Genomic DNA, 14,905 nt, shown 5'->3' with positions numbered 1-14,905 from the left:
ATAAATTCTGATAAACTGCTGGACTAAAGTGATTTAATTAGGCTTAATATATTTGCTAAACTTGGTTGCAGGATTCAAGTGAAAAACTTGTGAAAACTAGATATACTTGCCTTTACAAATGACTACGTTTACTTGAACACAGTGAGTCTTGGAATTAATAAACAGCACATTCATGAATGTGCTATTGCCTAATTCAGATGGTATCTGAATTCTTTAGCCAAGGCAAAAAAAAAAAAAAGATACAGGGGTATATACATACATATAAAGGCGTGTACATATGCATGTATCTACCTATCAGACATATATTACTTTTATGCTGGCATTGCTATTTCAAAAAGAGGAGTGTGACCAGACACAAAGATGACTTTTCTATAAAGAAATACTGAAAAGTCTTCTGCTTCTCAGATTCCTCCTTATTTTTCTGCTGCGGTCAGTCTGCTGTTGCGATCATACTTAACTGAGGGGTTAGGGATTCATCCCCAGGCTTAGCCTATTCGGTGTCACTTTGATGTACTGGTATCTACATTTTACTACTGCTGCTACTTATTACTATAGCAACTATTAATAGTTTCAAATGCTGCATCAGATTTTACTCCCTAATTTTTCCCTTCTCAAAAGAAAAAAGCAAACAAGGAGAAGACAAAACAGGAAACATAAAGGTGGCAAGAGTATCACTCCCTTATATAAACTAGTTAAAGTTGAATAGTTAAAACCTAATATGGTACTGAGGTATTCAAAGCTGTTCCTAAAAACCGTATGGTGGGAGACTGTGCATTCTAAATAGGAAACAACAGATACCCTAAGATTTAACAAACTGAGAATTTTTATAGTCACCTACTGTTTATCCTGAAAAATTGGCTTTTAAAAAATTTTTTTCTGAAAAATTGTAGAGTAAAATATCCTAATCAGATTTCTGATGTACAGTATATATGAATTACTAATTTTCCAACACAAGATTAGAACTTTACATGCAATCTTTCTTTAATGATTCAAAATACACTTAAGAATCTTTTGTCTGCGTAATGCCATGGAAAATGTTCTCTTCTGAGCTGTTTGGGTTTATAGATAAAGAGATCCCTCGCTGTAGTCAATAAAAACAGTATAATTAGTGTTTTTTGTCTCACTTTTTATAATCTTACAAATAACCACATCACTTCAGTTATACCCCAAATCAGCAGGTTCTGTCACAGAATTTCATCTATCTTTCTTTTGGCACTTGTCACAATGTATAGTTTTATGGTACTTTTACAGCAGTGTTTCCTCATCAGAGCACAAGTTCCTCCAACGCAGAAGCCATAACTTATTCATCCTTATAAGTAGCAAAGAATTAGACTCATAGTGGGCCCTCGATGAATATCTGAAGAGAACAAGAGCACGTACAAGAGAAAGTGCATGCATGTTGGCTCGAGAACAAAAGCGAAGGTGGAGAGAAAGAAGAAGCAGTGAGGGAACAAGAGTAAAAGAGAGAACAGGAGGCAGTGTGCATAAGACAGCGGATGTGAGCAGGCAGGACATAAGGAGAGACACTATAAAGGAAAGGGAACCTTCCGGGAGGAGGATCAGTGAGAGAAGGAAAGAGATTGGGAAAAGGAGAGAAGAAAGAACTAGGACTAAGAGGTTCAGAGAGAAGGAGGGGGAATAAGAAAGAGCCTGAGAGATACAGCGGTGGAGGGTAGAGAGAGAGAGCAGGAGAAAAGAAAGATAAAAGATGTGTGGGAGAGAGAAAGAGAGGAAGGGGGGAGTGGAAGGCTGAGGAATAGGGAGAGACCATGAGCACAGGCACAAGGAGCTGAAAAGAAAAACGAGAGGGGAGAAGGGAGTTCAGGAGAGATGGCAGAGAGGATGAGGATGGAGATGAGAGTGAGAAAGAGAACAGGTAAGAGTGAAGAAAGGAGAGAATGTGAGAAAGCACTCACAAGGGAGGGGGACAGACAGGAAAGAGTCAACACGTAAGAGGCGAGAGAGGGGAACAGGAAAGAGAAAGAAGGTGGAGAAGACAGAGAAGGAGGATATTACCCGAGTGCTGCTTATACATAAATATAATTATACTGCAAAATACTCTATGAACTCAAAAAGGAAAACACTCAGGCAGAGCCAGTCAAACACTGGACACTCCACTGCTTCTCCCAATCAGAGATGGCAAAAGGCAAACTGCCTCTAAATAGTACTAGGCTCAGAAGTGAGACCAAATGGTCCAATATAGTCTCTCCAGCATAAAAACACTCTCCAATATGAGCAAGAGTATGAAAAGAAGCATTTTTCATAAAAGCAGAGCTTGAAGAGGGTAAGTAATATAAAATCGTATTAGGAAATAATGATTTTAAATAAATTAATAGCAAAATATCCCTCTAAAAAAGAAACACAACCATTTTTGTATACTGAAACTTTCTTCTTCTTCCAAAAAAAAAAAAAGTTAAAAGTTCAGAAAGTCCCTTATCTAGCAAAAAATTTCACTTAAAATTTTTTGGTAAAACCAGGATGTCCTACCTCTAAGCAAAAGAACTTAGATACCAAAAAAAAGTACATGTTGTAGATTCCAATTAAACACTGTTCAAAAACAGGTAAAACAAATCCGAGTTAGGGAGGTGGTTATTACCCTTGGAAGCACAGGAAGGAACCAGAAGGAGGCATGGTGGGGGGGGTTTAGGGTTCAAGTTACACAAATGTGTTCAATTTGTGAAAATTCATGTGCTTAAGATTTGTATATTTTCTGTATTTTTTATACTTTAATAAAAAGGTTGTTAAAAAGTCTTACCCATAAGAGAAAGCATCATTATCTCTCCATTTTGAAATAACAGACGCTGCCAATCCAGCCAAAATGGCAGTGCTATCGAAAAACATGTGAAAAGAGTCGGAAATCAAGCCTAAGCTGTAAAAGAACAGACATATTGGTATATTATAATAGTAACCAAATAGTAAACATCCTTCTCTAAATTCTCTCAATGTCCTTCTGCTTATCAGGAACTAATCTTCTAAAAAGACAACCTTGAAATATGATATATAGAAAAATATTAAGGATAAGTTTTAAACACCTGAGAAGGAAACCCTAACACCCCTTGCCCAAGAAAAAAACCCAACTTCTACTGAAAGAGGGGTAGAAATAAAGCTAGCTGCTACTAGATAAAGGGCAGGAATCTGCCCACCCTCTGGTACGGGCAAAGGTCAGCTGCCACTGAAAGAGAGAAAAAACAGCCATCTACCGCTGGGGGCAAGTCTGAAGCCAGGTTGGGCCCAAGATTTTACACTGATACAAAGCAAAGGTCTGCTGCTGTTGGAAGAGGAGTAAGACAATTGTTCCTTCTCTTGATAAAAGGCTGTGGGGAGAGGTAGGAGAAGGGGCAGGAACATTAACAATACCCACCCTGGCTCTCAGGTGTGAAGGGACTGCCTAAAAATAAGGCTCCAGCAGGAGAACCAAATTCTCTCTCCCCCACAACCAAAGCCTTGACTAGAGTACAAAACAATAGCAATCTATCTCTGAGAGCTGAGCAAGAGCACAGGGACTCCCCTGTGGCGAGGTGTGCAGGGCTTGCTGAAAGCTGAGAGGAGAGCAAGATCACTGAAAAAAACCTCCAGGGCCCAAACCCTACACTAAACAGAAGGTGGTAAAAGCCACTAAAAAAATATGAAGTCAGTGCCTTGTTGAAATTAACTAGCAACAACAAAACACAAAACCCAGCTAGTCAACTATTGATCAGAGACTCAAAATTCCCACACTAATGGCCTGACAAAATAACAGGTGTGCACATTTCTAGGCATCAGTACTATTAACCTTGGTCCCTATTATTTTTTTAAACATAAATTCTACCAAACATTTAAAGAACAATAAATATCAATCCCTTACAAACTCTTCCAAAGAACAGATGATAAAGAAATGCTACCCAATTCACTGTATAAGAGCAGTTATTACTCTCATACCAAAATGAGACAAAAGACATCACAAGAGATGAAAGAGACTAATCTTTCACAAATATACATACAAAAATCATCAACAAATACTAGCAAATGGAATCTAAGGATACATATTTAAAAAAGTACACACCATGACCAAGTGGGATTAATCCCAACAATGCAAGGTTGGTTCAATATATGAAAATCAATCAATCTAAGACATCATATCGATAGGATAAAAGACAAAAACCACATGATCATCTCAATAAGTGCCAAAAGAGTTTGACAAAATTTAACACTCCCCTTTATAACAAAAACACTCAACACACTTGGAATAAAAAGAACTTCCTCAATTCTTAAATGGCATCTACAAAAAACCCACAGCGCCATTAATGGCCAATGACTGAATGTTTTCCCCGAAGATCAGGTAAAAGGTAAGGATGTCCCCTCTCGCTACTTCTATTTAACATTATACTGGAGGATCTAACAATGGAAGTTAGGTGGGACATAAAATAAAAGACACCCAGACTGGAAGTGAAGGAGTAAAACTATCACTATTTGCAGATGACAGGATCTTTTTTTCTTTTTTTAAAGATTTTGTTTATTTATTTATTTGACAGAGAGAGACACAGCAAGAGAGGGAACACAAGCAGTGGGAGTGGGAGAGGGAGAAGCAGACTTCCCGCGGATCAGGGAGTCCAATGCAGGGCTCGATCCCGGGACCCTGGGATCATGACCTGAGCTGAAGGCAGAAGCTTAACGACTGAGCCACCCAGGCACCCCGACAGGATCTTATATACATAAAATCTTAAGGACCTATTAGAATAAATGAGTTTGCCAAGGTTGCAGGATACAATATCAACATACAAAAATGAACTGTAGTCCTATATAGTAGTGATATAAAAAAATAAAAAACATTTCCATTTGCAATAGCATCAAAAAAAAATACAAACACATTTAACAAAAAAATGTAAAATTTATACTCTAAAACTATAAAATATTATTGAAAAAATTAAAAAGACCTAAATAAATGGAAAGACACCCATGTTTATGGATCAGAAGACAACACTGTTAAGATGCCAATACTCCCACAATTGATCTACAGATTCAACTCACTCCTATCAAAATCCCAGCTGACTTCTTTGAAGAAACTGACAAGCTGATCTTAAAATTCATATGGAAAAGCAAAGTTGGAGGACTCACACTTCCCAATTTCAAAGTTTACTATAGAGTTACAGTAATCAAAACAGTATGGTGCTGGAACAAAAGTGAACCTATAGAGCAATGGAATAGAATTTAGAATCTAGAAATAAATCCTCACATTTATGGTCAACTGACTTCTGACAAGGATGCCAAGATGGAAAGAACAGTGTTTTCAACAAATGTATTGATACAACTGGATACCCACATGCAAAAAATGATTTTTGCCCTTATTTCACACCATATACAAAAATTAACCCAAAATAGATCAAAGACCTAAACATAAAAGCTAAAATATTCACTACCTTGGATTAGGCAACAGTTTCTTTTATAAATAAGACATCAAAAGCACAAGTAACAAAAGCAAAAACAGAAAACACAGACTGGACATCACTGGAATTTTAAAACTTATGTTCTTCAAAGGACACTATTAAGGAAGTTAAAAGCCAATGCACACATGGGAGAAAATATTTGCCAATCATATATTTGAAAAGGGGCTTGTATCCAGAATATATGAAGAACTCTTCTTCTGTTTTTTAAAGATTTTATTTTTAAGTAATCTCTACATGCAACATGGGGCTCAAACACAACCCCGAGATCAAGAGTTGCATGTTCCACCATCTGAGCCAGCCAGGTGCCCCTATATGAACAACTCTTAAAACACTTCAAAAAGATAAATAATCCATTTTTTTTTAAAGATTCATTTATTCATTTGAAAGAGAGAGCGAGCAAGCACTGGAGGGAGGGGCAGAGGGAGAGAGAATCTCAAGCTGACTCCACACTGAGCGTGGAGCCCAACGTAGTGCCGGATCTCATGACCCTGAGATCATGACCTGAGCTGAAACCAAGTTGCTGCTTAACCAACTATGCCATCCAGATGCCCCAAGATAAATAATCCAATTTTTTAAATGAACAAAGAACCCGAATAAACATTTCTCCAAAAAAGACATACAAATGGCCAATAAGCACATAAAAGATACTCAACATCATTAACTACCTTTCAGGGAAATGCAAATCAAAACAATGAGAAACAACTTCATACCCACACTATGACAGCTAAATCAAAAAAATCAGTAACAAGTGTTGGTGAGGATGTAAATAAAGCAGAATTCTCACACACTGCTGGAATATTATTTGGCAATAAAAATAAATGAATGCTAACACACGCAGAATATGGATGACCCTTGAAAACACTATGCTAAGTGTAACAAACCAGTCACAAAGGATCATACACTATATGATTCCACTTAGATGAAAAGCCCAGAGTAGGCAAATACATAAACAAAGTAGATTAGTGGTTGCCTAGAATTAGGAAAAGTCAGGGGATAAGGGAATTAGAGGGCAATGGGTACAAGTGCAAGGCTTCTTTCAGGGTAATAAAACTGTTCTAAAATTGATTGTTGTGATGGTTTTACAACTCTGTGAATATCCTAAAAGTCATTCAATTATATACCTTAAATGGGTGAATTGTATGGTATATGAATTATCTCAATAAAGCTGTTTTTTTGTTTTTGTTTTTTTTAATGATAACTATCTAAAGCGGGGATCAGCAAGCCATGCCCCGGATCACCATCTATTTTTGTAAATAAAGTTTTCCTGGAACACATTACACTCATCTGTTTATATACTGTCTATGGTTGCTTCTGTGCTATAACAGTAGACTAGAGAAATTGTGACAGAGACCTTATGGCCCTCTAAGCGTAAAATATTCAACATCTGCTGTTTAGAGAAAGTTTGCTGATCTCTGGTATAAAGCAAACACAGGTGCACTGTATTGTGGAGTTTAAAACATGTAAAAGTGAAATGTATGACAATAATAGCACACAGGACAGAAGAAAATAGAAGTATATTATTTTAAGATAAACGTATTTGTGGTAAGTAAAAAATTCATATTACGCATGCTAAAGCAACCACTAAAAAAGTCACTAAAGGAGGGACACAGAATTCTGCACCAACACAAAGCAGATGTTCTGCTACCACTGGAAAAAGAGCAGGAAACTCACCCTCACCCAAGACTATCCACATGTACACAGCAGAGTTTTGCTTTAACAGAAGGGGCAAAAATGTTGAAAACAACACAAACATACTCCCAAGGCCCAGGCTCACAGGACCTGCCCAAGACTGAGGCTGGGTTAAGTTACTGAATGCCCCTCTGCCCTCACCACAAATCCAGCACTGAGTAACAAGAAACAGCAGTCTACAGCTTAGGGGGGAGTAGTGGGTGGAGGAATGCCATGAATATGAAGAGAGAGCTTCTGTGACGCATGCAAAAACCTAACCCAATAATGGCGTGACAGAAGAGACAGGCCTCTTTCTAGTTACAAATACCATTACCTTAATAACCACAGCTCTTTATTCACAATGTCCAGCCTTTGATAAAAAATTTCAAGATACACAAAAAAGAGCAAGAGAAAGAACTCATTGTGAAGAGATAAAGCAGTCAACAGAACCAGACTGAGATACTGGCTCAGATACTGGAACTATCATAACTATAATTATTATGTTAAAGGATCAATGGAAAAAGGTGAACAAAATGTATGAATTACCAGGGAATTTCAGCAGAAAAATATGAAAATTTTTAAAAAGACTTATTTATTTGAGAGAGAAAGCATGAGTGGGATGGGCAGAGGGAGAGGGAGAGAGAATTCCAAGCAGACGCTGAGCTGAGCAGAGAGCCTGACATGAGGCTCCATCCCACGACCCTAAGATCACAACCTGAGCTGAAACCAAGAGTCCCACACTCAATGAGTGTGCCATCCAGGAGCCCCTGAAATATTTTTGAAAAAATTAAATGGAAGGGCACTGGTTGTTTGAGCATCCAACTCTTGGTTTTAGCTCAGATCATGATCTTATGGTCATGGATCCAGCACCCATGAGGGGCTCTGTGCTCAGTGAGGAGTCTGCTATGAATTCTCTCTCTCCCTCTCCCTCCCCCTCTGCCCCTTCTCCTGCTTCCACACGCACGCATGTGCACGCTCTCTCTCAAATAAATAAAATCCTTATAAGAAAAAATTTAAAAAAATAAGAATTAAATGGAAATGGGAGAAACAAAAAACAAGGTATCAGTGCTGAAGAGTTCTTCCCATTGGTTTATGAGAAGACCAGACACAGCTAAGGAAAGAATTCAGTGAATTTGAAGATAGCTCAATAGAAATGTCCTGAAAGCAAGCATATCAACAGCTCAGTATTTAAAACCAAGGAGTATCACAGTGGTTAAGAGCACTACATCTGAAGTCAGAGTACCTGGGTTCAAATCTCAGCTCCATAATTTACTAGTTCTGTCAATTTTAAATTGCTTAACTACTTTGTACCTCAATTTAGCCATCACTTAAACAGGGTAATAATAAAAAGTGTCATAAATATTATAATGATTGACTTAATATATTTGAAACGCTTATCACAGTGCTTGCCACATTAAAGCTACATCAATATTCCTATTATTACCATTATTAATAAATCACTATATTAATTATTAATACCTCATAATATTTAGTGTTCCCAGCATGACCTATAGCTCTTGACAATTTGGCTAGATGCCAGAGCCTTCATCAATTATAAGTGCTACAAACTAAAGTGAAAAACATTCCTCACCTAAGTAGAAAACACAGTTTTAAAATCTTCTCATAATTTGGAATAATTATAAAATCAGAAACTGAAATAAAACAATACAATAAAAAATACAATTCATTTTTTCAAAAAGATTTTATTTATTTATTCTAGAGAGACAGAGAGAGAGAGAGAGTGAGGGCACGCAGGGGGAGAAGCAGAGGGGCAGAGATAAGTAGACTCCATGCTGAGCATGGAGCCCCACCTCAGGGCTTGATCTTAGGTCCTGAGATCATGACCTCAGCCAAAACCGAGAGTTGGGCACTTAACTGAGCCACCCAGGCGCCCCCCAAAAATACAATTATTTATAAATCTCTTTCAAGTCATCACGAGGTATTTTGGAAAATGTCTTAAATTTTATCATGAACTTTGTATATCTTATTCAAATATAGATGCATAATACAGTTTAAGCGCTGTCTGTCTGTACTCCTCTAATACCCAACTCAAAGCAGAATGAGAATAAAGGAATAAATAAAAAGACTAAATGAGAAAACTGATGCCTGAGGAGGACACAGTAAAGGTCCTATTATTCATAAAATTCTCTCAGATCTGTTATTTTAAAACTTTTTCCTTTCCTAACTGGATCTCTACAACTCTACACACTTGAACCTTAATAGTCATGTAACACTGAAAATAAACTTTATTGTATTTTCAAGTATGAAAGACCCATGTGAAGAATATCTCTGCACTGTGTTATAAAACCACCAATAAAGACATTGTTTATGATTTTGTTTTCTATGTTGTGACAAAGGACTAATATGGTAAGTTACTTTTAAAATTTGGTTTCAGAAAATGATCTATTCTGATAAAACAATGCAGTTGTGTTGTAGTAAAACCTGACAATGAGAATTGTTATCCATCCTGCCTTAACTTTATGGAACTTTACAACTAAATTTAAAAGTCAATTTCAGTAACTACATTAATTTACATATTTAGTAGGCTTATTTTTTCCACTCTATACATGGTTCTTAACATTTTATTTCTTAATTTAAGGATTTTATTATATATGTGACTTCTATTTTAAATGGCCATAAATTAGTTGTAGAAGAAGGCAGGGTATTCATTCTAAATAAATACAAATAAAAAAATATTTACTGATATACTTATGTACATATATATTTAGTAAAACTTGCTACAGGTTAAATTGTGTCCTCTTCCAAATTCTTAATTTGAAGTCCTATATCTCCAGTACCTCAGAATGTGAGGTAATTTGAAAACAGGGTCACTGCAGACATGATTCATTAAGATTAGGTCAGTAAGGTGGGCCCCAATCCAATATGACTGTTGTCCTTATAACAAGGGGAAACCTGGAGACAAACATGCACCCACAGAGACCACTGAGTAAAGATAAGGTATCAGATGAGACTTCTATAAGCCAAGGAATGTGAAAGATTGCCAGCAAAGCAACTGAAGCTAAGGGAAAGCATGAACAGATTCTTCCTGGCAGACCTCAGAAAGAACTAACATGGCCAATACCCTGATCTTAGAATTTCAGTCTACAAACCACAAGACAGTAACTTTCTACTGTGGTACTTTGTGACAGCAGCCCTAGCAAATTAATACACACTATTTTTTTTATGACAAATTTATCTTAAATATACTTAGTGGACATCAAACATTGCCCTAATCGGGGGAAGATGGTAAACCTCTTCTGTATGTTAAGCAATTAAGCTCCCTTTTCAAGAGGTTTAAAGATAGCTTGGGAATTTTAATACTCATCAAAATGAGATTTTAATTTTATTTAAATTTTAAGTAACTTTAATTTTCATTAAAATGTTATTTCATTTTCAGTATATTATAAAATGATTCTACCTGAAAAACCACTCCTTCTTCTAAAGTGGAAGAACATCATGTTCTGTCTCTTTTTTTTTTTTTTTAAAGATTTTTTATTTATTTGACAGAGAGAGACACAGCGAGAGAGGGAACACAAGCAAGGGGAGTGGGAGAGGGAGAAGCAGGCCCCGCACCAAGCAGGGAGCCCGATGCCAGGCTCAATCCCAGGAGCTGGGATCATGACCCGAGCTGAAGGCAGATGTTTAACGACTGAGCCACCCAGGCGCTCCAGAACATCATGTTCTCTTAAAGCACTGCAATATGGTCTTTTTATTTAAATCTGGTATCATGATTTGAAAATTACTCAGCTGCACCTATGTAGGCAAACTTACATGAAAAAGAGTCTACTTCTAGTTCTCTGTTCACCTACCATGTATCAAAATACTACTCATGAGGAACTCCTATTTTACTGTTCATCTTCAATATTAGCAAATGTTTCTTATTTTGAATTATCATTTAAACCACATGGCATAAATTTCCTTATAAATAAAGACAGCATGAGAATATTTCAGGTTATCTGATTTATATACCAAATGTAACCTGATGAAGAAAAATTAGTTGCTAAAAGCAGCATTCTTTTTTTAGGCTCCCATCTTTAAACACTGTCAGTTTCTCTATGATTAATTTTTAAACTTTTTTTAAGTGACTACTTTCTAAAGATATTTTAATAATGAAAACTTCTTAGGATACAAAAGAGAAACCTGATCATTGAAGCAAAATATAATGAACATGAATAGAACATTTAGCAAAAGAAACTTTTGGAAAAGATTTTAAGGTCTAGCGGAGGCAAAAACAAAGAAAGGGAGAAAAGAGCCCATAAACTGAAACTTAAGAGACATATCCACCAAATACTATAGATCTTGTTGGGATTAGATCTTGTTTGGATTCTGATTTATTAAAACAACTGTAAAAAGAAATTATGAGATAATAAGGGTCACCTGAACACTAACTAGACACTTGATATTAATAAATTGCTAATTTTTAAAGATGAGAATGGCATTGGGTAATGTTTAAAAAAGGGGGTGGGCTCTTATTTTTTAGAGACTCATACTGAAGTATAAGTATTTCTTTTAAAAGAAATTATAGTTGGTATCTGTGTTAAAATAATCCAGTGGTGGGGCAGGTAAAAGCATAAGGAAGGTAAAAGCAAGAGTAAATGGAATAGGGTACATGTTGATAAATGTTAAATCTGGGTGATGGGAAGGGACCTGAGGTTCATTAAACTCTCTACTTTTACTTACGTTTAAAATTTTCCATAATAAAAATTTTTTAAAAAGTCTATTGATAACTAAGATAACAGTATATTTATAGTGGTTGTTAAAGATTAACTCAAAACTAAAGCTAGGGAGTAATCAAGATAGGTTTTCATGAGATAGAAAGGAGAAAAGAAACTACTAACTGTCAATTTATTACCAAGAAATTAGAATCCTGACATTTGTATAAGTTGTTAAGCTAACGAGAGTTACGATGAAAAACCCTCAACTCCACTACATTCCATTATATAATCCCTTACTTTAAAAAATTCTCAGCAAAATTGAATATTTATCTGCATTTCTATGGTGAAAAGTAATGCTGTAGGAAAGCAAAAGTCATCACCATGGACTGATAAGTAATGTTGTCTTTTGAGAGGGGAAAAGCTGATAAAAGACTAAGATATACATGTTTTAATTCTATAGAAAAATGTGATTAATGGAAGCACATTCTTTACCAAGGAGTTACTTTACAAACATATGCTATGACATATTATACAAAGTAGGAACAAATCAGTGTCCGGTATGGCCTAAAACATTTCCTGAACAGGGGCGCCTGGGTGGCTCAGATAGTTAAACGTCTGCCTTCGGCTCAGGTCATGATCCCAGGGTCCTGGGATCAAGTCCCACATCGGGCTCCCTGCTCAGCAGGCAGCCTGCTTCTCTCTCCGCCTCTCTCTCTCTGTCTCTCATGAATAAATAGATAAAAAAAAATTAAAAAAAAAACATTTCCTGAACAAATATTTACTTTGGTAATACAAAGACATTTACTTTAGAGTTATATGACTTCCCTCTATGTCTAAAGGCAAAATGATTGTAATAGCCTTGGTAAAAAATATTACTGAAATTAAATTTTCTAACAGACAGTGAAGTACACATAAAATAAAAGAGCATAAGAACAAAGGAAACTATACTGAGATACTAGAAAAAAAATCATGGTGTAGTGGAAAAAAACAAAAACAAAAAAACAAAAAACCTTGGATGACAGGTGCTTTTAGGCTCTGCTGTTACTCTGGGGAAAAAAACCCTGGGCCTTGGTTTTCTATCTATAGAAGAAGTCAAACTAGCTTATCTCTTTCTAGTCCCACTTCCTGAGCCTACAGTATCTTTCTTAGAAAGAATCTCTGACTTTCAGCAGAATACCTGTTTGACTGGAACAAAGACCACATTTGCAACTAGGTATGACCAAAATGATAAAGGTTTAGCCACTGAAATATAAGTCAAAGTGCTCTATGTCTGTCCAGATAAATCTCCTTAAAAGAGACTATATATACTTTTTATCTCTTTTTCCTTCCACTCTAGACAATCTGCTGCTAGGCATGGCTGGAACTCTAACAACCATCTTGGAAATAAAGTTTTGTCTTATTTAAGAAATCATTATTTGGAATTTTTCTGTAATTTCAAAAAGAACTTAATCCTAGATGGTACAAAACCACATACTTATACTATATTAACTTGAGATTAAGTAGTTATTCAACAATAAATAGCAATGAAAATAAAATGCTAGAAGGAAAAAGAACCCTAGAAGGAAAGATCACATATGGTATTCCTACCATTTTCCTACTAACTTCAAAGAATAAGAGAAAAGAGGGGTTTAATGATTTTCCTCCCCTCTAATAGGGGTAGTTAGTATGTTTAGTGTAGGTAGATTAATTCCATACATTCATTATTCCCTCATTCTTCATTCAGCAAATATGTATTAAGCACACTATGTGCCATGTACTAAGGTGCCTGAATAAGACAGAAAAGATCCCTATTTTAATGAAGTTTACATTCTAGTGGAAAAGTGAAAAGCAGTGGATATTTAATATGATGGAAAAATACACAGAAGCTTAGCTATTCTTCCACTGATGACACATTCTCACCATCAAAAATATAAACTAATTATAACTAAGTTCTTCCTTTATTTTTTTTAAAGATTTTATTTATTTATTTGAGAGAGAGCACAAACACATGGAGAGAAACAAGCAGACTCCCCACTGAGCAGGGAGCCTGACTTGGAGCTCGATCCCAGGACCCTGAGACCAGGACCTGAGCCGAAGGCAGACGCCTAACCGAATGAACCGCCTAACCAAATGAGCCTAAGTTCTTCCTTTAGATAATGAAGGCTCTAAACAAGGAGCAGAACTATTTAATATTCTTTGCAACTAGATCAACTGTTTCTATAAACCTTTATTTGTGAAGAGAGAGCATGTTTTATCCATCTTTTAATTTCATAATGGAAAAAAATTCTTGACATTTCAATATTCATAACATCTTGAAACTTAATTTTTATAGAATGAAAATGAACACAGAAATGAATATGATAAACAAAATAAATTTTGGTAAGGCATTTTTTCAAGGAACTTAAAATCTAATTTAAACTTTAGGAACAGAGATAATCCAGTCATATAAAGAAATTGTTGATCACTCAACAAAAGGGACTAAAAACTGTAATATCTAAATAAGACATAGAAACCCAGATTATGAAAAGGCCCAAGCAATTTTTAAATATGCCAAGGCTTCAAAAGCAATGTGTTTGTACTCCCAATCCTCTGATAAAAATTAATATTAGGGAATAAGTGGTTGTGGATATGGAGGTTAACCTGCTGATGAATACCTACTAAATGATTTAGGTATGACAGACATTAGTTCACAGCTGGATTTCAAATGTGGAAGATATAATAACACAATCAAAGAGAGTAAACTGGAGGAAAAGAGATCCTAAAGTCAGGAGAACAAGCCACCAAAGGGCAGAAGAAAAAGTCATGTACCACTGATGTTTTCCTTATGTACTGTGCATACTGACAAATGGTTTGGAAAACAGTGGTTTTAGTACAGTTGACCCTTGCACAACACAGGCTTGAACTGCATGAGTCCACTTATATGCAGATATTTTTCAATACACTAAGGTACCATAAATGTATTTTCTTCCTTATGATTTTCTTTTTTTTTTTTTTTTTAAGATTTTATTTATTTATTTGACAGAGAGAGACACAGAGAGAGAGGGAACACCAGCAGGGGGAGTGGGAGAGGGAGAAGCAGGCTTCCCGCCGAGCAGGAAGCCCGATGCGGGGCTCGATCCCAGGACCCTGAGATCATGACCTGAGCTGAAGGCAGACGCTTAACGACTGAGCCACCCAGGC

At 36.1% G+C, this 14,905-nt stretch overlaps 2 protein-coding genes across 4 annotated transcripts in view; both read right to left on the bottom strand.

Moving 5' to 3' along the window:
* The window catches only part of VCAM1 (vascular cell adhesion molecule 1), a 226,790-nt gene that overhangs the window by 104,792 nt on the left and 107,093 nt on the right, over window positions 1-14,905 (bottom strand). The gene's annotated exons all lie outside the window — the stretch shown is intronic.
* SLC30A7 (solute carrier family 30 member 7) overlaps window positions 1-14,905 on the bottom strand; it is an 86,360-nt gene that overhangs the window by 69,015 nt on the left and 2,440 nt on the right. For all 3 annotated transcript variants that reach the window (XM_006728174.3, XM_081817051.1, XM_081817052.1), the window contains exon 3: window positions 2,756-2,869. In XM_006728174.3, the coding sequence (XP_006728237.1) occupies window positions 2,756-2,869 (114 nt within the window). The remainder of the gene's footprint in view (window positions 1-2,755; window positions 2,870-14,905) is intronic.

Source organism: Leptonychotes weddellii, chromosome 4 (genome assembly GCF_054177405.1).
Source record: "Leptonychotes weddellii isolate Sample4059 chromosome 4, ASM5417740v2, whole genome shotgun sequence".
Lineage (NCBI taxonomy): Eukaryota > Metazoa > Chordata > Mammalia > Carnivora > Phocidae > Leptonychotes > Leptonychotes weddellii.
The sequence above is the reverse complement of the archived record's forward strand: the minus strand, read 5'-3'. Positions and strand labels throughout refer to the sequence as shown.